The sequence below is a fragment of the Chiloscyllium plagiosum genome, unplaced genomic scaffold (genome assembly GCF_037043375.1).
Source record: "Chiloscyllium plagiosum isolate Xiang-an unplaced genomic scaffold, Cpla_swu_hap1 HiC_scaffold_15, whole genome shotgun sequence".
In the NCBI taxonomy this organism is placed as follows: Eukaryota; Metazoa; Chordata; class Chondrichthyes; order Orectolobiformes; family Hemiscylliidae; genus Chiloscyllium; species Chiloscyllium plagiosum.
In genome coordinates this window covers 33,959,513-33,984,654 of record NW_028270153.1, presented here as the reverse complement: position 1 = coordinate 33,984,654, position 25,142 = coordinate 33,959,513, and the positions used below count along the sequence as shown (strand labels likewise).

The window sequence follows — 25,142 nt, the reverse complement described above, 5'->3', positions numbered from 1 at the left end:
AGCTCTCTCTCCATGGATGCTGTCTGACCCAATGTGATCTCCAGCATTTTGTTGTTTTCAGTACAGATTACAGCATCTGCAGTAATTTGCTCCCATAACCAATTGGGGTGGCAATTGGAGGATCAACAGGAGCCCATTAGGTTTAAAGCAACAGCAAGATGAAGGATAAATGAAAGCGAGCCACCTCATTATTTTAATACATTAATAAATAATGAATTCCATTTTGAATTGATCTATAAACTCAACTGTTTGCATCCTGCATAAAAAGTGTACATTTGCATGTGAACAGGCATTCAGGGAAATATCGTATTTAAGCGGAAATTATTTTCCCTCTTGAAGAATTTACTTATTAAAAAACAGAGGTGGAAACAAAACTAGGAAATGGAATTCTCCATGGCCATTTCAATGGTTGTACAATAAAATCAATAAGTCAGTTATAAAACAAGAGAATTTAATCAAAATGCATTAGGAAATAATTTCAAGAGATACACACAAAACCTACCAAGCCTGAGGATAGAATTACCTTTCAAGGCCCTGGGTGCATGGTAATGACATTCCTACAAATAAAAGCTACTCATATTGCTGCAAAATAGCAAAACAAAAGACAAAATTGAAGATGTGTCACCAAATATAATCTTTATCATAGTCTTTTATGAGAAATAGCTATCACAGGCTGGTCAGCTTTTATTACACATGCCTAACTCTCCTTAAGATGAAGGTGATAGAGTGTGAACCTTTTGAGCCACACAGTCCATCTAGTGCAGGTTCACCTGCAGTGCTGTTGGGAAGGAATTTCCAGGATTTTGACCCCGCAACAGTGAAGAAACAGCAATAAAGTTCCAAGTCCGGATTGTTGTGGATCAGGGGGGATTTTTCAGGTGGTGGTGTTTCCATGCATCTTCTGCCCTTAGATGGAGGCCACAGATTTGTAAGGTGCTATTGATGAGCCTTGGTGAGTCACTGTGATGTATCTTTTAGATGGCTTACACTGTTGCTGGGATGGCAATCATCCAGTTAAGTGCAAAGCATTCCATACACTCCTGACATGTGCCATATAGATGGTGGGCAGAATTTGGCAAAACGGGCAATGAATTACTTGATGCAAATTTCATAGTCTCTGATCTGCTTTTGTAACTATTGTATTTACATGGCTATTCCAGTTTAATTTCTGGTCAATGGCAATCCCCACAGGGATGTTAACAATGGTGCATCGAGAGATATTTATGCCATTGAATGTCGAAGAGAGATGATTAGATTCTCTCTTGTGCGTAAGAACCAAGGGCACAATTTTTCTTTTTCCTGAGTAAGTTTGGGGACTGATTATGACTGGTATTGACAAGCCTCTGAAACCATTGAGAAAGCTTGCAACATGATGAGCCAATCAACTTGTAAAGTGCTAACCAGCGAGCTTTAGCAAGTTTCTTGATCCCTCTCAGGCCTTAATAGTGGTATTTCCCAGCCAGAGACCAGCAACTTGTTGGTCTTAATGACATTATTGAGGCCTACTTTTTAGAAGTATCAACAAAGAGAAGGCAGGTCATTTCCTTTAGCTTCTCATAGGAAGTGAGCGGTTGAGTGGCTGGTGAGAGGCTGGTTTAAGGTAAAGAGTAGCTTTCAGGAGGCACCCATTTTCCTGTTATCTGACACTCTGAATGCACCAGTGTTGACCATTTCCATTCCGGATGTCACTCTAACGACTCATTCGGGATGCCATTTTTCTTACCTATTGGGAAGGCATATAATTGGAATCACCTGATGAAGGAGCGTCGCTCCGAAAGCTAGTGTGCTTCCAATTAAACCTGTTGGACTATAACCTGGTGTTGTGTGATTTTTAACTTTATAATTGGAAGGACGGTGAGCTGAGGCCTTTAATTAGACATTACCTGACCATTTAATGGTCTTAATTGCTGGTGAGTCATGGAAGTTTCCAGTGGACCTTCTGGCACTACACTTGATTTGTGAGATAGCAAGAATCGCTTCAGTGCCAATCATTCAATTATTGCCCCTTCCTGTGACCTCTCTCTCTCTACTTCCAGAGAGGTGAAAATTGCATCCCAAAAGTAGCCTAATGAATAACAATAATACATATTAAAGAATGACAATTAAAAGTGTAAACTTTATTTCAGGGCTTGATTCATGTTCATTGATTATCTGAACTCTGTATATTCACTTTTTAATCACTACTAATACTACTCTAAACATTTTGTGATAAGTAACAATGTTAAGCATCAAATGCCAATTGTTTCTTGCTACTTTTTTTTTCTTTAACAAATTGGCCTCTGGTCAAACCAGAGAAGTAGAAATTGACAAGCAGTTATCAGTCCATTGCAACATCTCTCTGCTGCTAACTGATGTCACCAATTTAGGTGAGAAATTAAAAATTATTTGAGTAAAGGTAAAGCTAAGAAACATTCTCCTGCTTTCTAACCACCTGTGGGGTGAATTTCAAAGGGCACCTATTCCAACTTCGCACAAATATCTGGTGTTAATGTTTACTTTTACTGTTGGGTGGAAACTATCCGGTGGTGGATTGGCTCCTATATTTATATAATGACCCATTTTTATTTCCGTGGAAATCAGTAGACTCACCAAATAAGGTAGGTGGCATATTTTATGAAAAAAAATGAAACAAGCGAATTTTTTCTACATTTAAATTGCATGAACACATTCATGAATATATGCATATTTTGAACTATTTGCAATACATAGTCATGAGCCACACCATTTTTCTAATGGAGCACTTTAGTCTCTGCTTTCAAAATTGTTTTAGACAAACTAAAGTAGCTCAATTTATTTAAAATACTACCAAGCATAGACTACCTTGCAATTACTTTTCAAAGAAAAGAGCATAAGGCAGGAGTTAGACACCAATGAAGCAGTGATATACACTCCATTTATCCAACTGCTGCTTACCCACTTTCCAGGTGAGAAATTAATGGCTATGAATTGAAAATATGCAGAAAATCATTCATAATAACAGTTCACGCACAATTTGACAGAAGCAGGTGCATTGTTCTTGTTGAAATGCAATGTAAAACATTTCAGCTAAAATTCAGTCGACTTTGTGGTTACATTCAAATGGTCTTAATACTTTCTTTCTTATAAAAAATTCTCAGGAAGGTGCCCCTTTATAAGCCAAGTCTTGGATTTGGAAAATCCCATTCGGGATGAATTTATTGCAGTTTAGTTTAGATGTAGGGTTGTTAATGACAGTGTCTTGACAATGGATCATAGCCTGAATTACTTCCAGGCACACAGAACTTTTAAGTAAGGCAGGTTGCATTGTCTTTAAGGAGGGACATACAAGCCAGAGATGGCTGAGAATATAATTCAGTGACTGTCTGGCAAATTCCCATGTGGATTATGCTCAGCCCCATGAGAGATCCTGGAATGTCACACTAAGGAAGGTGTCAAGGGATTTCAGAGCAATACTTTAAAGGAAGAAATACAATGCAAAAAACCTGAACCACTTTCCGTGAGTTACAGCCCCCAGACCGTGAACATGAAGAGATGTAATAGAAAGCAGTCTAGGAAAGAGCTATATCTGTCTTTGCCCTTCACGAATACACAGAAGAGGAGTTAAAACCCATCTGCACCTCTGGTGCTGGAGTGCTAGTATGCTATTCTAGTGCTAGTGCGCTATTCTTGTAATATGGTGTTAGAGTGCTAAACTGGTGTTATAATGCTTCTGGGCTGGAATGTGCTATGAAGGTTACAGCTGAAAGACATCTATGAGACATGTCAGCACTCACAGGTAAAAAGTTAAAGGATGGAATGGCACTCTTTCACTGAATGCTGGAAACAAAATCCACAGTTGAACAATAAACCAAACAACTCCTTATGGTTAACCTGTAAAACCAAGAATCTCCAACCCAACTGCTCAAGTGTCAGATCAATGCCACCAAAATCATCTAATTTATTGGCTGCTACCAATGTTCCTCCAAAGGTAGTCATTCCAAGGATCTACTGTCACCATTCCCAGCATTGACTACCGCTTCTGAAGTTGATCTCATTCATAGACCTTGGATATCCACGCTGAAGTGAAACAAATTAGATGGAAGATAAGCTGCAATGTTTCACTATCTACTGTGCATGAACAATATATTGTATATCTTTAGTATAAATGCTATCTTTTTACTCACTTCTCATCTCTAATCTGAATGCATATGTGCCATGTTTTATTTTTCCTCATATGTTAGTAACTAATAACATCAATCTTTCTTTAAGTCAAGAATGCCTGTTTATACTCCTTTCAAAAACATAAAGATATTGGAATTGAGAACGTTAACCAGAAGGAAAGATATAAGTTAACCTTGTTACGACTGAGAGGAAGGGGGCTGAACAAATAAAGGGGAGCCAAATTGCTCCCTCCTCACCTGTGATCATACAAAGAGGGACTCTGTCTTAACATTATGATTAGGACTGATGCTCTCATTAAAGAGTCTGCTGCCTTCATAATAGGTTGAATGGATAGGGATTTCCCTTTCCATCCTATCACCACTATCATTATTATGGAAAAGTCTAAAATCTTGTTCATTTCAACAGTTTTATCTATTTACTCTCATACTTAAATTTAACAAGACATTCAAAGCTGCTTCATGACTTGTCGTCAGACTTTGGTCAGCAAGAGATTGAGACGGTGGCCATGAGTGCAGCTGAAAAATTACTATATCTAAAAGCAGTTGGAAAGATGAAACAATGTGGAAAGGTTTATCGTGAAGAGTTCCAGAGAAGGTGGCTGAACCAAACTAAAGAAAACTGTCAGCTGCATATTCCTGCATTTGAAGTTTTGGTTCCAACCAGTTATTTGCTTGTTACCTTTATGATAGCACTGCTTTCTCCAAATACAAACATTTTTCAATAATAATATGTTATCAGTTGTTGATCTGTCTGTGAAACAGTACTGAAACTGACTTGCATGTGTGAAGCAATAATGCCATTACATTTTACATCCATTGTTTCTCTTTCCAAATAAAAGTACAACAAAAGGCAGTGCTCAAGCACAGACCTAGCGTGAACTGGTAAAATCAGCAACGAAAACTGTAAACGCTAGAAACCTTGGTAATGGACAATCTCTTTTCTATTTAATTCAGTTCCAATAATTCAATGTTTTAATTCTTGACAATATTTTAACTTGGCTTTGGTGAATTAAGTTGATCAGGAATCCTGTCCCTCCAGTTTTTTTTTGTTACATTTAAGTCACATGCTTTACAAACAGAAATCAGTGATGTATTTGTTGCAGCTGCTATGGCACTATGATTGCTAGATCTTCTCCCTTAATGCCAGAAGTCATTGAAGCTGAAACCTATAATTCACATGGGTTTGAAAAAGGAAAGCCTACTTCACTTTCTCACTGAAAGCTGTTACAGCTGGCCCACTTCACACATAACCTGTCTCGCTCTAATTAAGCAGTTAACAGTTTCACACACCACTACTTACAGCTGTCTTCTTCCTCTGTAAAGACGCTGATAACATAACATCCATAGACAAATCCAATGAGCTGCAAAAGAAAGAGAAGCTTAAAAATAATTGCAAACTCTTTTTAACTGTACATTTAGACTTAAATCTGCCTCCTGCCAATCTTAATATCAGAATAGTACAATGGAATATCCTCAATAAAAATATTCTCAAGCAAAAAAAAATTTCACAAATGTTATGTTCAAGTGCTTCATAATGTTCTATTATCAATGTAAAGTCATAGGTAATATATCCGAGACATCCCAAAGCAAGTCATAGCCATTGAAGTGATATTGAAGTACTGTTGTAATAAATGCAGCAACCGATTCGCACACAACAAGTTTTCACAAAGCGAGACACTGCTATACTGACAATTTATTTCCATGATATTGATTGAGACCGAGGCCTTTGGATATGTCAGGCCTCAACAACTGGGGCCCGTTGCATTTGGTTTGGGACCAGGAACAACACTTGGGCTCCTCATGATTTTTAATCGCTGCTCCTGAATTGTGGGATAAATGTTGGTCAAGCCATTATGGATAATTCCCATGCTCTTCAAAAAAATCTTTTATGTCCACCTGAAAGAACAGATGAGGTCTCTATTCAATAAATGATTGAAAAGACAATTTCACCAATCCCGTTATATCTGTAGTTTATAAACAACTATCAATCTCAGCTTTTTAGCTAATAATTGATTGGGCATCATTTATTATTGAAGAAGGAGATTCCAAACTTGTATCACCTTTTGCATGTTTCCTCATTCCACATTTGAAAGTTATGGCTCTAATTTTTAAATAATGCCCCCAATCCTAGACTCTTAAACAGTTTATCTACTCAATTTGTTGCCCTTAATATTTTGAAAACTTTGATCAAATCACCTCTTAACCATCTAACTTCCAGTGAATACAGCCTTAGTTTATGTAATAGAGGAGTAGGCCCTTTAATTCTTCCAGCCTGCTTTGCCTTTCTATATGATGGTGGCTGATCATTGAGCTCAATAGCCTAACCTGCCCTCCCTCCCACATCCCTTTAGCCATAAGAGTTATAGCTATCTCCTCTTGAAAACACCTAATGTTTTGGCCTCAACATTTCTGTGGTGGTGAATTCTACAAGTTCACCATTCTCTGGGTAAAGAAAATTCGCTTCATCTCAGTCATGAAAGGTTTACCCCTTATCCTTAAACCATGACCCCTGGTTTGGCCTCCCCCCTCCTTCCTGCGTCTAACTGTCTAGTCCTGTTAGAACTTTATAGGTGTCTATGAGAGCCCTCCTCATTCTTCTAAACTTCTGTGAATCCAATTGTAACCAATTCAATCTCTCTTCATACGTCAGTCCTGATATCCCAGGAGTCAGACTGGCAAACCTTCACTGCTCTCCCTCTACAGCAAAAATATCCTTCCTCAGGTAAGGAGACCAAAACTGGACACAAAACTCCAGCTGTGACCTCACCAATGCCGTGTAAGCTCTGCTCATAATTGAACCCTTGGCATCAGATCTCATTCCAGTAAATCTACATTACACTCCTTGCAAGGCCTATATATCCTTTCTTACAAGTGGTCCTCCAAACCATTCACAATACTCCAGTGTGGCCTTACTAAGACTTTGCACATTTGCAGCATACCTTTGTATTCTATTCCTCCAGACCTAAAGCATTCATTAGCCTTTTTGATTATTTTGTGTAAATGTTCATGGCATCTTCCACAGATTGGCTCCTAACTCTTACAGCCTAAGATCTGCACTAAATATACACAGTTTAGTTGCTAAAATGGCCTGTGCCTTTTAATGTTTCCAAATGTTCCCGATGATGGTGCTGCTCTGAGCAGGACAATCTGGGCAACCAAAGTTGTTTGTAAGAATACAAGACTTATCAAAAGGACAAATTTGTGATTGCAAACAGAAAGTTCTTTTTTGAAAAGAGATCTGCAACTGTAACATTGGGTGGAATCTTACTTTATTTTTGATAAGTCCGAGTTGCATTAAGTTTTTTGAAGGCCTATCAAGTTCTCACCCAGCAGCTTACCAAACTCATTGAATTCATTATCTATCACACCACTCTGGCATCTCTCACATCCATTTCTAGCCCCCAGTCACCACTCAGCAGAAATCTGCTGGAACACCAACATCCCTGGCATGCATTTCAGCTCTGAAAGGCTGCTGTCCACTCGGACCAGCACTGGCATTCCAAAACTTCCCGGCTTGCTAACAGACAGAGTCTGAACATGTCAGAAAAAGCGAGAATGGGGCTACAATTCTCTGGCAGGGATCTGGAGTTCCTGGTTATGGGTGGTGCAGAGGAGAGGAGTTCTTTTTTCAAAGGACAGACAGACAAGGACATGCCACCATTTCCTGGCATCAGCCTCAGCCCAGCCATGCACCTTCTGCTCATCTATCACTGGCCTATCACTAATATCCACCATTAGTACTCACTCCTTACTCCCTGCCTTCTGGAAGTCCCCCAAACGTCAACACTGCAATTCCTTACCTCCTTCCCTATTTTCAAAGTCACCAAAAAACTCATCCCTTTAACTAGGCTTTTACCTCATGCCCCTCCTTTCCTTCTTCCTGGATGTCCGCTGCACTCTGTTATATATGGGGCATTTATCTGTCTGTGTGGATGGAATTCTCCCAGCCTCTGAACAGTGTTGGCAATGTCATGCCAGTTGGGAAAATGTTGTGAAGTCTGACCAATGACCTTCTCAACGTCAAGGAACAAAGGTTTTGCACCCAATTTTGTACAGTGAGATCAGTATCTTGTTAGTGGGTGGCGAGAGACTCCTTTCCAAGCATTGATATCTTATTACTACCTATCTTTATCGCACTGGCTATTCTCCGACACAACAGAAAAAAAACAGACAGTGGCAATTCCTGACATGAAAGTCAGAACAGGTCCCTAGTGGCTCCAGCTTGTTCTTGGAGCCTATATCTTGGTCAGTAGTCCCCCATGTCTCAGGGAATGCTGTATGGAACCCTCCCTCTCCATGGAAGTTGTCATCAGACACACACTGATCTCACCACCATATCATGGCACATCTCTGACTCATTTAGGAAATATTTTTCCATTTCATTACTGCAGTTTGGATGTGCATCAACACCTTTAATTGCAATGCTGCTGTCAGAGTGCTTTGCACCCAGGGTTATGTATCCATCTCATTTCAGAGGGGTGCACCTCAGGGCTCTTCACTTATTTTTGATTAGATTCCCTACAGTGTGGAAACAGGCCCTTCAGCCCAACTAGTCCACACCGAACCTCCAAAGAGTAACCCACCCAGACCCATTCCCCCTAACTAATGCACCTCTTTTTTTTTCATCCATTATTTTAGATTAGATTCCCTACAGTGTTGAAACAGGCCCTTCAGTCCAACCAGTCCATACCTCCGAAGAGTAACCCACCCAGACCCATTTCCCTCTGACGAATGCACCTGACACTATGGACAATTCACCATGGCCAATTCACCTGACCTGCACATCTTTGTGACTGTGGGAGGAAACCGGAGCACCTGGAGGAAACCCACGCAGACACAGGGAGAATGTGCAAACTCCACACAGACAGTCACCCAAGGCTAGAATCGAACCTGGGCCCCTGGTGCTATGAGGCAGCAGTGCTAACCACTGAGCCACCGTGCTTTGTGCACATTTAGATACTCACAGCTTCTCTGCCTTGCCTTTGTACATTTTGCTACCTCATTCAGAACATACAAACTCAAAGTACCTGTTTTGCCTTACCTTCTGGCACAGACACAGAGCCAGGCAGCTTGTCATGGTTGTCAACAGTCATCAGTCAAGAGGAGATGGGAGAATGTGTCGATATACAGCAACATGCTACATCAATGTCACACCTATAGCATGTGCCTGCTACCTACACAGCAAATACGTTGCATGTGCTTTAACCAATGGCAATGTCTCATAGTCTAAGGGGAGTGGTCAGTCAGGGGGTGAGTCACAATCAATCTTGGGACTCTGTTCCTGAAGGTCATGAGTAATCAGGGTCCAAGACTATGATAAGCAAGTTGGGGAGCCAATTTTAGAAATTGGAAGTGGCATGTTGGTATGCAGAGGAACAACAGTCATGAGAGACAACAGCTCAACATATCAGGGTAGGTGACAATAGCACATTGGAGCTCATAGATTACTACGAGAGGATGAATCATTGATGGCCACTATCACTCTGGTTTTGATGATAGGACAGTGAACCATGGTGTTTGGCATAGCTAAGCTGTGTGCCCAGCACTCAGGGAACACCATTGGAAGAGCAGGACATCTGTGGAAGAGTTGGGTAGGAAGGTATGGAAGCTTGGAACTAATGGGGTTAACAAATAATGCAAGGAATAAAGGAACAAGAAGACTTTAGAGGTAGTGAGGTGGGGTGGGGGGGGGGGAGATCATCTAGATTACCAGGCTGAGCCTGGAGCTCACTCTGCAATGTCACACCTGTTTGCCTTCCATTCTGATCCAAATCACAAATATACGATGGGAATGCAAAATGGCTTTCACCAAGCTCAGAGTGGGTTCCTGTGTGAGCATACAGGCTGTCTTTGTGAGCCATGTGAGGCCTCTTCGAGGGACATGGCACTTACAAATTACCAACTGTAGACATTTATAACCATAGAATACTGCATATGAAATGCAAGCAGTATGAAACAATATAGGATACAAATCCTGGACACCAACGGTCTTGACTATGTCTTAGTTAATTAAAAATTGATCATTATCATCTCTGGAATGTATAAGTAACTGCAGGCCACTGTGGATCACAACTCTCAAAGACAATTCAAGGTGTCTTAGGCTGCTCAGAAGCCTGGAGCTGAATTCCTCACATCTTGAACTGTGTATAACATACTCTTATATGAAATTCTGCCTTCCTGTGAAATGGAATGGGGTGGGGTGTTTGGGAACAAGGTCTAATTAATCCTACATAACCCTTCTAACCTCCTACAGTATTTACACAGTATTGCTTAGACTTCAGAATGAAGTGCCTATGTCAAAACTCCATGTAGAGGCATTCCCCACTGCAGCGAGAATTACACTAAACCATCAGTGTGAGTGATATTAATGCTGACTGCTCACATTATTAAGAACCTGTACTGCTTCTGATATTCCCCAAACAGTCTCATTAGAAACGTGACCAATGGATTCAGCCACATGGATTCATTATCACTGTGGGTTGCTGTGCCACAAATCTGCAGAGAAATACAGTAACAGATGCACAAGCAAGCCCAAGACCAGCAGTAATCTCTAGCAGCAGTCAAACAACCTCCACAGAAAGAGGTTGCAGTTGATAGACCGCTCAGGGTGTGGACAATGTGCAGGAGGCTCAGAGTCTCTCATCCTTAATGCCATTTCCTCCACATGATCAAAGCACATTGTTGTCACAATCTGAGGATTGTGACAAAGCTGCTTCTTTAACAAGGTTATGCTGTTCTTGGCTTTATTTTTAAGAGAGGTCGTAATTAACACAGACTCAGAAAAGTCTGGGGATGAAGGGTTTTAGGGACAATTTATTTATAGCTAATAGATACTGCCTCAGGTAGTAGGCTTTCAAGTGTTAAAAACGAACAATTGTACAATAAAAGGGGAGTGGCCAGTTCTCTCAGCTCAGCCTTTTTTTCTGGTTTGGTTTGATTTTTAACAGTATTGTGAAAAAACACTGCTGGACCCAAAGAAGCAGGTTCAGTCTGGTACTCTCTCCCTGACCTCTTTCCTGTAAGAACCTGCGTTTGATTTTATCTTTTGTGCCAAGGAGGTTTATGGGGATTCTTTCAAGTAGTTGGAACAGCATCATTAAGTTGAGATGATCTGTTGGGTTTTCAGAGAGGTTAAGTTATTCGATATTCTGCTTTCTGTTGCTTGTGTTTCATTCAGTAATCTTATAAATAAACTCTTAGTTTTATTTGAAACTGAATGGTTTGACCAGCCACATTTCTCCTGGAATATCCACCTTAGGTTGTTTAAAATAATGAGCAAAGTTAGGGTCTGGGCTACCTTCTAGAAATGTTTTGATAGGCTATGGCCTGGTCCATAACTGGATGTTCCTGGACACCATCACAGAACTATAGCACCTCCCTGGAGTGGGACCTATGACCTGTGACCTGAAGGAGTAGATGGCCATCCTATCCTGACGATCATAAAGGTGACAGCTGCTCTCAGTTTTTATGCAATTGGCTGCATCCAAAGTTCCACTGCGGACCTGTCTGGAATCTCTCAACCTTCAACCCACAAATGTATTAAGACTATTGCCAATGTAATTTGTGACAGATTGTACAGCTTTGTCTCATTTTCCCATGATGAGGTTTTGCCAAATAACTAGATTCTCAAAAGCAGGATGTCAAAGACGATGCACATGGCATTGAGAGTGCGTCAAACTGGATCACCTTTCAGAATTTCTTTCTGATCTATTTTATCTTCTGAGGAAGCTGAAAAACAAACACAAAGGGGATTTTCAAGACCAAGATTTTGAAATTTCATCCTGACCAATTAAATGACTTAAATTGTCCAATGGCATATAGAGAGGGGCAATAAATGCTGGCCAGTCAGCGATGACCATGTCCCATGAGTGAATTTTTTAAAAAATATAAGAATCATAAGTTAACGTTTGGTCAAGTAAAACATGTGATGGAGTGACTGAGCAGTTTAAGTCTATACCATCTAGAATTTAGAAGAATGAAAGGAAGCCTAATTGAGGCATATAAAATGATAAAGAAGATTGACAATTTTGAAATAGAGAGGATGTTTTCCTCTTGTGGGTCAATCTAGAATGACAGTTCATAGACTCAGACTAATGAGTGGCTGACATAAAAAAAGCTGGGAAGAAATTACTTCTCTAAAATGGATCATGCATGTGTGGAATTCACCAACCTAGGGAGCAGTGGATGCAAGGATATTGAATAAATTCAGGAAGAGATTGCCGAGTAAAAATCTGTCTATGACTTAAAGGGTGACGGAAAGTGGGAGCGAAAGTGGAGTTGAGGCCGAGATGTGGTTAGCCATGGCTGCATTAAATGATGAAGCGGGCCTGTGAGGCTGAATTGCCTGCCCTTGGTCCTATTTCTTATCCTCTGATGCAATGTAACAAAGGAAGAACATTGAGCAGAAGGAACATCACCTTCAGCACAACAGACTAGAGCACATGCTATAGCATCAAGGATGGGTGGATTCTTAGCTTGATTCTTGCTGTTGCAGTTCCAATGACAGTCAATCAGGCAGTTGCTAATGTAAAGTGGCAATACATTTACAAACGTGAACATCTATTTCCAATGAAGTGTGACTCATGTCACTGATACACTTTCAGAAGCTGTTCTTTTTCACTTCCCTCCCATTACGTACGCTGTGAAGAGCTCTCCATGGCTGACAGTGCGCAGCTGGGTTTTAAATATGGTACCAGGAATCCAGGAAGATCCTAGCAGCACTGAATATTTCTGCCATTGCTCAGTACAAGAGAATGCAAGCACCATGAAAGGATGGTACATACTTAATAAGGTGAGCAGCAGAGAATTGGGAGATAAACTCTCAACAAAACTCCCCAAATTGAGTTTTTGTAAACCCTAACCCATGGAATGCAACAGAAAAAGTAAAGTGAACTTCTGGGAAGCATTTAGACTATTATTAACAATCTCAAGAATTTTTGACTGCTAACCTATAATCTTTTACTTTTGAATTGCTTGTACATTTTATATATAAACAGTAGCTGTTTAATTTACTGGTGGCAACATTAGGTGTAGTTCTTGCAAATTCTCTACAAATTACACTTTGAACAATGAAAACACACGTGCCAATTAACACCTCTCAAACCTCTTAAGAAGCTTCATATGGGGTGTGTCTGGAACAGAACTGAATTTTTAAAATTAAATTTGTCAAACCTGAATATTCTGACACATATTATGCAAAGCTCTCAATTTTCCTACAGAGTCCATTAAAATTTGTGGATTTTTTTAAAGCTTATTTGTTCTAGAAACAGGATTAGGCTATTCAGCCCATTGAGCCTGTTCCACCATTCAGTGAGATCATGGCTGATCTGTGGTCTAACTCCGTGCGCCTGCCTTTGGCTGATATCTCTTCATACTTTTGCTTAACAAAAATGGATCTATCGCAGATTTAAAGTTAACATCCGATCAGCATCCACTGATGTTTGTGGAAAACAGTTCCAAACATCTACCACCACTTATGTATAGTAGTGTTTCTTAATGTATCTCCTGAATGGTCTGGCCCTAATTGTCAGAGTGAGCTCCCTATTTCTAAAATCTTCAACCAGTGGAAACTTTTATCCATCCTGTCTTTCACTGTTAATATCTTGAAAACTTCGATCTGATTACTTCCTTACCTATTAAATTTTAGAGAAAACAGGCCTAATTTGTATAATCTCTCCTCATAAAGTAATCGCTGAAATTCAGATATCATTCTTGTAAACCTATAGTGTATTTCCTCCAAGGCCAATGTATCCTTTCCAACGTGTGGTACCCAGATCCCCAAGTGGGGTCTAACTAGGGTTTTGCAAAGCTATAGCATCACTTCGGCATTCTTGAACTCTAGTCCTATAGATACAAAGGCCTTCATTCTACTAGATTTCTTGCTTATTTTCTGCACTTGTTCATGACAATTTAAATCTAGGTACTCTAGAAAGCCAAAATTTTTCTCAATATTAACTTCTGAAATGACGCATTCTTAACTCACAAAAAGAAATAAGTGCTGTCACACGAAGCACAAAGTTTAGCTCCCAGTTGCCAGGGAACTAAGAACTGTGGTACAGTAAGTTTCCTCACTGCAGTAGATCAGGAAACAGAATTATTCTGAAACTGGAATTACCCCAGTCACTGTTAAATTGTGTGTTATTTACAATAACATTTGAAAAAGACCAGTACAAGATGAACATTATGAAAGAAGGGACTTGTTGAGTAAATAAAACTTTATCCTTTTCTCGTAGAATCATCAAATCCCGACAGTATAGAAGCAGGCCATTTGGCCCATCTGGTTCAAACCAATAGTTTATGTAGTATGTTTAAAGGAATGTGTATTTTTTTGGGGGGAGTGCGTGGAGAAATGGATCAGGAATCCCAAAAAAAGTAACTTTGGACCCACAATGGGTCACTTGCACTCAGGTATAAAATAACACAATACTGATAATCTGCACAAACATCCTTAAGTTTAACTCCTTCACATTGCACATACATAAAAGAGCCCCTATTTCTCTCCCTCAACTAGTGTGGGACTGACTTCCGCCAGTACAAGTATGGCCCCAACCAATTTCATAGACTCTGACTGACTCTGAAGAACTATTTGCTCCCATTGGCAAGGTGGCCACAGGTCTCAAAATGACTGCTGTCTAGTTTAGCCAATGGTATCAAGCATAGTTCCTGCCTCTGGGAGACATTCAACTTCTCACGTTTGAAACCAAGTTTGCCTACGTGGCAATTACACTGATTAACTGTAAAAATACTATCGTAGGAGTGACGCTGTTGAGGGAGGGAGAACTAGAATTCCTGCGAGTGTTGGATATTGAAACCCACTTTGCAAATCTGGCCCACAAGTTCAGATTCTATGAACGTGTGCGATGACTTGTGTACTGGAGAGCACCAGCAATATATATTGGGGAGCCACAGGGCCTCTGCCCAGATTGTCCACCCCAGCAGTTTTCAAATACAGAAAGTTGTAGGCAGTAATTCCAGATGTGCAAGTCGAGCATGAAAATCTCATCATCGATGGTGTGTATTTGCACATTTGTTCCTTTGATGATCACTCCTTGACATGGTGCCCTCGGTGACTATTAGAATTTAAGGATAAAGTAAAGCTACCTAGTAATGACCTGTTCCATGATTAGATTTCCTATATTACATTATGTCAGTAACCAGGGGTCACAATTTCAAGATTGCCAGCAAGAGAACTAGGAGTGAGATGAGGAGAAATTTCTTTACTCAGAGAGTTGTTAGGATTTGCAATGTGCTGCTTGGCAGAGGAGGATTCCATAGGAGGTTGCAAAAGAGAGCTAGTTATATATTTGAAAGTGAGGGCTATGGAGATAGGGTTGGAGAATGAGACTGGGTAGCTCTTTTTTGGAACCGGTACAGACACAATGGGCCAAATGGCCTCCTTTTGCACTGTAAAATTTGATGATTCTATGCGAAGAGTTTACCCATAAGGTTTACTGCTATCTATGGAATTTAAAAAAAGCTAAAATATTTTTAAAGGCACAAAGGCACCACTGAAACCGTCAAGTTGCTCTGCAGCTGATTATATCAAGCTGTCTAGTCCTAGCTGTACCACTACAATGCATCCTTTCCTATCTGATCTCTAGCCAATTTACATTTTCCTGACATGGATTACACTTCCACAAAGTCAGAATAAAGAAGGTAGTGACAGCTGAGCCATAATTGCACATTTCCAACACTATCAGGAAATATATATATCATGGCACTGAAACAATTATATTATTTGATCTTCCAAATAAATTATAGGCTCGTCACATGAATCTCTAATCCAATGTTCTACTTATTAATAATTATTGTGATTACTCTCAAGTCTCCTTTTGCATTTTAGCTACAGATTTGTTTTCTTTGTATTTGTAGAACCTCAAACTTGATAAATTTTGCAGAACAGAATTTGTAGCTAATGATGGTGAATTAATTATAAAAGGCCAACTGAAACTTGAATGCATACTAATTTCAAGCTAAAAAATGCATTAACTAGTTGGCTAAAATTGAATTGATAGTTTCAGGTAATGGGTCAATGCCTGGTACAGTGGCAAAAATACCACTGCTGCAAGTGTATTTTTAGTTGTTAGTGTTAAATTAAACTGATTGATGTTGCAATGATAGAGAGAAAATAATGTTTGAAGTTTGCAAGGGGAAAGATTCTGATGCACCCTTATAAAATCTGGAAATAGGCACTGTTTATTTTTCTCTTGCATCAAATGATGTGAAGTTAGTGATAGAAAAGGACAGTGCTTTGGAGCCTCAGTATATGTATCATGGATTGATTGGTTGTGTATTTGCACCAGTTGTTCTCAACACGTTAAGTCAATGCAATCAATCATGCCATATAAAGCAGGAGAATTCCAATGTGTCCAATTACCACTCCATCAGTCCGCTTTCAATCATCAGCAAAGCAATGGAAGGTGTCATCAATAATAATGTCAAGCAGCACAAACTCGCCAGTAGCATGCCCATTGACGCTCATTTTGGGTTCTCCCAGGATCACCAGGGCCAGATTTCATTATAATATTGCTCCAAACGAGGTCAAAACGGCTAAATACCACAGGTGAGATGAGAGTTACTGCTCTTAACATCAAGGCAGCCTTTAATTGAATGTAGCATCAACTAGGAAATTTGAAATCCATGGGAGCCAGGAGGAGAACTTTCCACTATCACATATAGTACAAGGAAAGATGGCTAGGGTTGTCAGACCCAATTCAGTCAGTTGTAGACATTGGTGTTGGAGTTCTTCAGAGTAGTGTTCTCAGGTCAAACACCTTACGCTGCTTTATCAAAGATCTACCCTCCAAACAAAGGTCATAAAGTGTGGACATTCAGTTATGGTTGTGCACTGTCCAGTTTCATTCACAATTTCTCAGATAATGAAAAGTCTTAGAGTCATACAGCACGGAAACTGATCCTTTGGTCCAACCAGTCTGTCCACATGCAGCAGGACCTGGCCAATACTCAAACTTGGCTGATAAATGCCAAGTGACAAAAGAGAATCTAACATATCAATGGTATACATTACAATTGCTGAATTCCCCATTATCAATGACTTAAGTATTATTGTGTAGAAGTATAACTGAAGCAGCCACAGAAATACCATGGCTACAAAACCAGGCCAGAGGTGTGGAAACCCCAAACAGCCAGAGCAACAGGATCCTGACTAAGCAACCAGCAAAGCCCAACTGATCTTATTTAACTGCCAGGATTGACCATGGCCCAATCTCTGGACAGAAACATCACTGATCCCCAGACTTACGTTGGACTAGCTGTCTGATTGACCAAGACCAAACCCCCAGTCCAGAAGTTGCCCAGCCCCTGAACTGTCTGTGGCAGTACTATCTAACTTACTAGAATCAACTTCCCTCCACTTCAAAAAGCATGTCTCCATTTTGCTTCATACAAATCACCATTTTCTTCAAGCACATGCACTGTGTTTGCTATATACACTGCTGGCACAGGCACTACCGCTGACACTGTCACAGCACCAGGCCAGGTACCTTCATATTACCCTCTCACTCCCCTTTCACTTTCACTCTTCACCATTGCCTACAGCCATATGCTCCTGGATATCCTTCTGTGATTAATTGCCACCTGGGAGAGAACAGTTGCTGCCTGGCCTTGTCCACTGAAGGGCCACCCAAGGGGTTGGCACTAGTGAAATACGGTCACCTAGTTGGCTGGGGTACTGGCCCATAGAGACAATGTGCCTCAGTCAACATGGAAGACCCTTATGTAGTTGAAGTGATTCCAATGTAAGTGAACAAAAGGAGCCTGGTCATGCAAATTTCATGCATATAGACTCCCTACAGTGTGGAAGCAGGCCATTTGGTAATTAAGTCCACACCAACCCTTCGAAGTGCATCCTACCCAGACATAACCTCCTACACTATCCCTGAAACCCTGCATTTCCTATAGTTAATCCAGCTAACCTGCACCTCCCTGGACATTATGGGGCAATTTAGCATGACCAATCCACCTAACCTGCACATCTTTGGGCTGTGGGAGGAAACAGAGCACCCGGAGGACCCACACAGACAAGGGAGAATGTGCAAACTCCACACAGACGGTCACCTGAGGATGGAATTGAAACCTGGTCCCTGGTGCTGTGAGGGAGCAGTGCTAACCACTGAGACACCATGCCACTACCTGGACTGGAAGTAGAGGACTCACCTTGACAGGCAGTTCAGAGGAAGGGTCACTGGAGCTAAAACGTTAACTCTCATATCTCTCCACTGATGTTGCTGAGCTTTCCAGCAATCTCTGTTTTTGTTTCTGATTTACACTTTCCGAAGTTCTTTCTGTTTTTATTTCGACAGGCACAAGCTTGGGTTATGCAGTCGAGATTCTGAAGTGCCAAGTGTCTCACATGGAAAGAAATTTATTGGAACGGGAAGTTAATTCCAATGTGTAGGATAATGAATGAGATGCAAATACATGTAAATAAACTTCTCGCCACCTGATAATGAGAAAGTGGTTTCTCCATTGAAGGAGGGAGGACTTAATTCTGACAGTTTAACACAACAGCATGAATCTGATTTCTGAACTCTTGCCTGATTAACTCATCATCTTCTCCATTATTCTCAATGCCCAGGGGAGGGGAACATTCCTCCCTTAGGAAGCAACCTTCTCACCTACCTTTGTCTTCAAAACCAACCTGCACATATAAACGCTTTAAAATGAAAGCATTGTGACTGTTGCCTAGGTAGCTAGCATTGACCTATATACTATAGTGTTGGTGGTCATTGTTGCAATCGAAACCTTTTCATAGCATCGAGTCGAAAGAAATCTGAAATTTCCCAGCTGATTTGCACTGTATTTGTGTTCAAAATGAAGTCACATTGTGTGCAAGAAAATACAATGCCAGCAGGCAATCACACAAGGAAATCAGCACAATGTGAATCAGGGTGGATACTTGACTTGCCACAAATTCCTCAGCTGCAGACAAATGTCTGCTGCATTTTGTATAAGTCTTGAGTGATCATGATGAAAGAGGCTTTGGGTAGAAGCAGTGAATCAATTACACCCTCGTGAAAACTCTTCCAAAAGGCAACATGCTCTTATTTGGAGCAATTAAGTATATTATCGAAAGCTTCAAGCCAAATGTGCATTCGTAAAAATGAATAATTGGGCACAGCTAAAATAAAAAAAATTGCAAATGATTGTAGGAGAGCATTGAAATTTTTCACATCATAGTAACTTGCCCTCCAAAGGAATTCGATTTTAAAAAGGTACTTTTTCATATTGACTCTATGATCCACTTTTGTTTTTCCCTGGCCAACATTTATCAAGCAAACAATCTTCATAAACGCAGATTACCTAGGCACTAACACGTTCTAGACTGAGGGAGCATGCTGTGCTACAATATACCATGAGGTATAAAGAGACTACCTTTCAAAAATATTCCACTGGCTTTCAAACATCTTGAGATCTTTCTTTTCTCTTTCTAATTAAATATAAAATTATACATTAGGTCCGTCAATGTATCATGTCACTAAATACCAGACATGACTGTATCTTTTAATTAGGTCAATGTTCCTTATTCTGTTGAAACAATTTGTATAATTTAAGAATTGTAAATTCAGACATAAAATATATTTATTGAAGATAACTAAATCATTTCACACTCTGCATTATTTTATATTGCCAAAGATTCCTTAGGTACTTTATTGTAGGGTAACTCCTCCATATCAACTGTATAATTACCCATTAAATATTCAATGGTTACACAGCAATTCAATCATCTCTTGGGATGCCTGCCCTATGATGAAAGAATGGTAGCTGAGCTCTTAATAAACTCTCTTAGGTATTCTCAATTTTTTTCCTGTTCCTCAGATGCTGCCTGACCTGCTGTGCTTTTCCAGCTCCACTCTAATCTAGACTCTGATTTCCAGCATCTGCAGTCCTCACTTTTGCCTAAGTCAGAAATTAGGCTGCTCCAACACTCAAGATGTTTGATACCATCCAGGACAAAGCAGCCCACCTAATTAGCACCACATCCGCAAACATTCACTTCCTCGACCAAAGGCAATCTGACTCTATCATCTACATGATGCACTGCAGAAATTCAACAAGGCTACTTAGCAGCACCATCCACCCCACAACCACTACTGTTTAGAACAGCAAGGGCAACAAATACATGGAAACACCACCCTCTGCGCATTCCCCTCCAAACCACTCATCATCCTGACTTGGAAATATGCCGTGTTCCTTCAATGTTGCAGAGTCATTTTCTTCTGAATAGCAGTGTGGATGTACCAATACCAAATGGACTGTAGGGGTTCAAAAGGCAGATCACCACCACCCTCAAAGAAAACTAGGAATGGGAAATAAATGCAAGCCCAGAAAAGCCTACAATCCTCGAATGAATCAAAAATGTTGTACTAAATTAGTTGAGTTCAATCAACTCATTATTGAAGAACTATAAGTTGTCTCCTTGGGCATCATAGGCTACAAGGAGGATGATGGGTCAGCCATTAGCCAGTGGAATAGATACTTTCCTATCTACCTGTTCAGCACTGTTATCACAAACTCCAGAACATGTGGCACTTGAACCCAGACCCCCTAGCTCAGAGGTAGTTGCCCTATCATGGTGCCACAACAGCACGCCAGCCAGAGGAATAACATATTTTCTAATCAAACTGTTCAGACATGCTATTACACACCTCCAGAACTGGTGGGATCTGAACCTACGTCTACTGGCTCAGAGATAAGTAAACCACCATTGAAACACTACAGCTTTCCTGCCAAGACAAATACCTTCCATACTTATCTAGGTATTCTCTACATAAAGCATATCCTTTGGGCAAAATGCTGATTGCTTACAAGCAATATTGGAACTGTACTGTGGCATAAGTTAGTGGTTCCTGCAAAATAAAAATGTAGAAAAAAATTGGGGAAAAAACTCACTACACATTCAGATGACACAAAGCTAAAGACTTTATACTATTAGAATATTTTAATTCTTGAAATGAGACAACTGAGCTTCATTTGACATGATGAACCCATGTGTCAGCTAGGATTTTCCTCCAGATTGTACTATACCATAGCATGAGCAAGGTAGCATTCTTTTGTAATTATTTCTGGTTCAAGTATCTATTAATTATAATCCATTTTCCATAACAGGTAAGCTACTCAATGTGCAGTCTAACAGCTGCCAGTAGCTGTCTTCTGCTACAGTTTCACAGAAATAAAGTAGCACTCTGAAGTAGCTTAGCATGATTACAACAATATCACCTTAACATGTCTCGCCCTTTGAGCGGGCTTTGGACTAATACAATATGCAGCATTAGGTGAAGGTACCTGTCCAGTCTTGATTTTGATGAGCCAGCCATGCCCTTCTTGAAGGTCCATTCAGTGATAAGACCTTGCATTGAAAAATGTGGTTAGAAACATGGGGTATAGACAGGTAACTTCAAGTTCAAAGATCCATTTGGAAATCTGGGAAACAAAGTACTATTCTCAGGCTTTCCTTGCCATGTTACCTGTCAGATATTCTGACCAGATGGAGAGGTACCAAATTGAAGACTCAGCATCTTCCATTGTTCTGTAATTGTGACAAATTCAGCTCCAGCTGAATTTTCTTTCTAACAAATGATCTAGGGGTGGGACAGACTTTGATATCATTGTACCCATATCTTATATGTGTAGGTCAGCTAAATGGCTAGTAAGTGGATGTTTACATTTACACTTTTGAACCGTTCAATCTTAGATGAGTAGAGGGATTTATGAGTCCATGATCAAAAATAAATCATTGGACAGATACAAAGTTAATTTAAATGGCACATGGAATGTTCACCTTAATCTCAAGGATGCTGGGGTAGAAACAAGGTGGACATTTTGCTGCAGTTGCAAGTTCTGTTTTCAGCATCTCTGGAGTATGTTTGGTTCAGGAAGGTGCTATGGACTAGGCCAGACCCCTCAAAACATTTTTTAAGCAGGTAGCCCAGACCATAACTTTGTTATTTGGTTAGCTAGGATATTCCCAGTGTAAATTAGCTGGGTTGTCTGCCAGTTTTAAACAAACAAGGTTTATTTATAAAATTATGGAATGAAACACAAAGAACCAAAAACAGAATACCACCCAACCTATCCCATCCAAACCCGGCTTAATTATGTTGGTCTAAAAATACATGCAACAGTCCCAATAAACAAACCCCTTAAACACAGAGTCAAAATGAAACAGAGGCTTACAGTTCGAAGTTAGAAGGGCAGAAGGAGAGATCAAAGTTCCAGTCTCAACTGTGACTGATTCCAGCAGCCTTTCTTCACACACACAACTGCTCAACTGCCCCAAAACCCTCAGCTGTCAGGACTGACTACTCCCCTTTCAGTATGCAAGCTATTTCAAAAACATGAAAGCCTTTGGCCTGCAGTATCATCTGTTTAGGAATAAACAACAAGGGCTCCAATAAATCATTAATCTCTGCACCAACTCAGCCGTTTCGGAGTCTGGGCTTTTTTACAAGCCCATGAAAAAAATCAAGGGCATAGTAACCCTGTAAGAGAACCAGTACTGCGACAAAGGATATTTTAGCCATGGAAAGAACACAATGCAGGTTCACCAGAATGTTACATAGACTTATAAAGTAAAGGTAAATTAACTTTATAAAGTTAAATTATAAGCGTGCATTCCCTCAAGTATAGAAGATAAATAGTTAAGTAAATTTACGAATTATTTTTCTTTATTCTGTGATGAGACATGGGCATAGCTGGCAAAACCACATTTGTTGCCCATCCTAACCACCCTTGATCCCGAATGGCTTGCTAGGCCATCGCCGTTGGTGGTTAGGAACCAACCACATTATTGTGGGTCTGGAGTCACAGTAAGACCATAGTAAATAAAATTAGCAGATTTTCTTCACTAAAGGGTATTGGTGACGGGTTTCACAAAAGTTGATGATAGTTGGCATGGTCACTATTATTGAGATCATCTTTTTATTCCAGATGAACTAAATCAAAATTCAAATTCAGCCAACTAATATGGCAGGATTTGAACCTGCACTACACTGAGAAGTAGCCCTGGTATCTGTCTAGTGATATTATCACAACACCAAAATTGGAGGTATAGTAGACAGCGAAGAGTACAATGGTATCTTGATCAGATGGGCCAATGGGCCAAGGAGTGGCAGCTGGAGTTTAATTTAGATAAATGTGAGGTGCTGCATTTTGACAAGGCAAATCAGGGCAGGATTTCTATACCTGGGGAGTGTTGCTGAATGATGAAACCTTGGAGTGTAGGTTCATAGTTCCATGAAAGTAGAGTTGCAGGTCGTTAGGATAGTGAAGGAGGCATCTGGTATGCTTTCCATTATTGGACAGAGTATTGATTATAGGAGGTGGGAGGTCAAATTGCAGCTGCACAGGACATTGGTTAGGCCACTTTTGGAATATTGTGTGCAATTCTGGTCTCCCTTCTATCTAAATGATGGTGTGAAACTTGAAGCAGTTCAGAAAACAGAATCTTTACAAGGATGTAGCCAAGGTTGGAAAATTTGAGCTATAGGGAGAGGCTGAATAGGCTGGGTCTGTTTTCCCTGGAGCATCGGAGGCTTATAAACCTCATGAGGTTTATAAAATCATGAGGGGCATGGATAGGGTAAATAGACAAGGTATTTTCCCTGGGGTGGGGGAGTCCAGAACCAGAGGGGATAGGTTTAGGATGAGAGGGGAAAAATTTAAAAGGGACCTAAGGGGCAACTTTTCCTTGCAGATGGTGGTGCATGTATGGAATGAGCTGCCACAGGAAGTGGTGGAGGTTGACACAATTGCAACATTTAAAAGGCATCTGGATGGGTACATGAATAGGAAGGGTTTAGAGAGATATGGGCCAAGTGCTGGCAAATGGAACTAGATTAATTTAGGATATCTGGTCAGCGTGGATGAGTTGGAGTGAAGGGTCTGTTTCTGTGCTGTACATCCCTATGACTCTATGACTCTGTTTAAGAAGGTGAAGGGATATTCAACAGTGCTCTTGTGGGGAAAAATAGGTTGAGTGATGACTTAATAGAGGTCTTTAGAATTCTAAGATATTTTGATTGTCAACACGAAAGTTTCTTCTTGTGGAGGAGCACATGGCTGGGGGCCATCAGTATAAGACAGTTAACAAGAGATCATTGAGGAACTCAGAAGAAACGTCTTTACACAAAAAGCCGTAAAAATGTGGCATTTGCTATCAAAGAGAGTGGCTGAAGCAAATAGCATTGGTGTATTTAAGGGGGAGCTAGACAAACATTTAAGGGAGAGGGATTAAATGTTTATGATGATACATTTAGAAGAGGAAGCTCAAATGAAGCATCAACATTGGCTTGGGCTGAATGACCAGATCCTTTGCTATGCACCCATTATAAGAATAGGATAGGAAAGCATAGATAGAAATGAATTATTTCCTATGGTCGATGTTTTCATAACCAAGGTTCTAAATCTTAAATTTACAGGTAAGTGATTCAGGAAGTATTTGCCATACAGAAGTTTGTGGAAGTCTGGAACTTTCCCCTACTGGTCAGAGGCAGGTTAATTGAAAATGATTGTTAGATGTTTGTTTGATAAGGGTAATAAGAGATAGGAGTCAAGTGGAACAAATGGATTTATTTTACAGATCAGTCACAATCTAATTAAATGACAGAACAGGCATGAGGAGCTTAATGGAGTATTCCTGCTTTATGTTCTGCTTTGTTATGATCCAGCATCGAGTTTTAAAAATTATTCTTAGATGGTGTCAAGTTTTTGGGGTGAGATACTGGCCCTTGAGAATGATCTGAATATAATCCAATATTATGTCAAAGAATTGTAACGAAAACAGGACCATGCAAGCCAAAAAACTGTTAGCATGGACGTAGAGATACAGAAGGAAAAAGGTTACACATTAGTTATTCGGAAGTGCTTGCCTATAAATAAAATTAATGGGAAAAAGACTAAATTTCCACATGTCAATAAAAGGAATCTATAACATTAAAATCCAATATGTTAACATAAATTGAATATTCAAGCCAAATTTTCAAT

At 40.1% G+C, this 25,142-nt stretch overlaps 1 protein-coding gene across 4 annotated transcripts in view; it reads right to left on the bottom strand.

Annotated features, from left to right (window-relative positions):
* The window catches only part of LOC122560139 (sodium/potassium-transporting ATPase subunit beta-1-interacting protein 3-like), a 204,972-nt gene that overhangs the window by 32,170 nt on the left and 147,660 nt on the right, over positions 1–25,142 (bottom strand). For all 4 annotated transcript variants that reach the window (XM_043710427.2, XM_043710429.2, XM_043710424.2 and 1 more), the window contains one exon: positions 5,440–5,500. In XM_043710427.2, the coding sequence (XP_043566362.1) occupies positions 5,440–5,500 (61 nt within the window). The remainder of the gene's footprint in view (positions 1–5,439; positions 5,501–25,142) is intronic.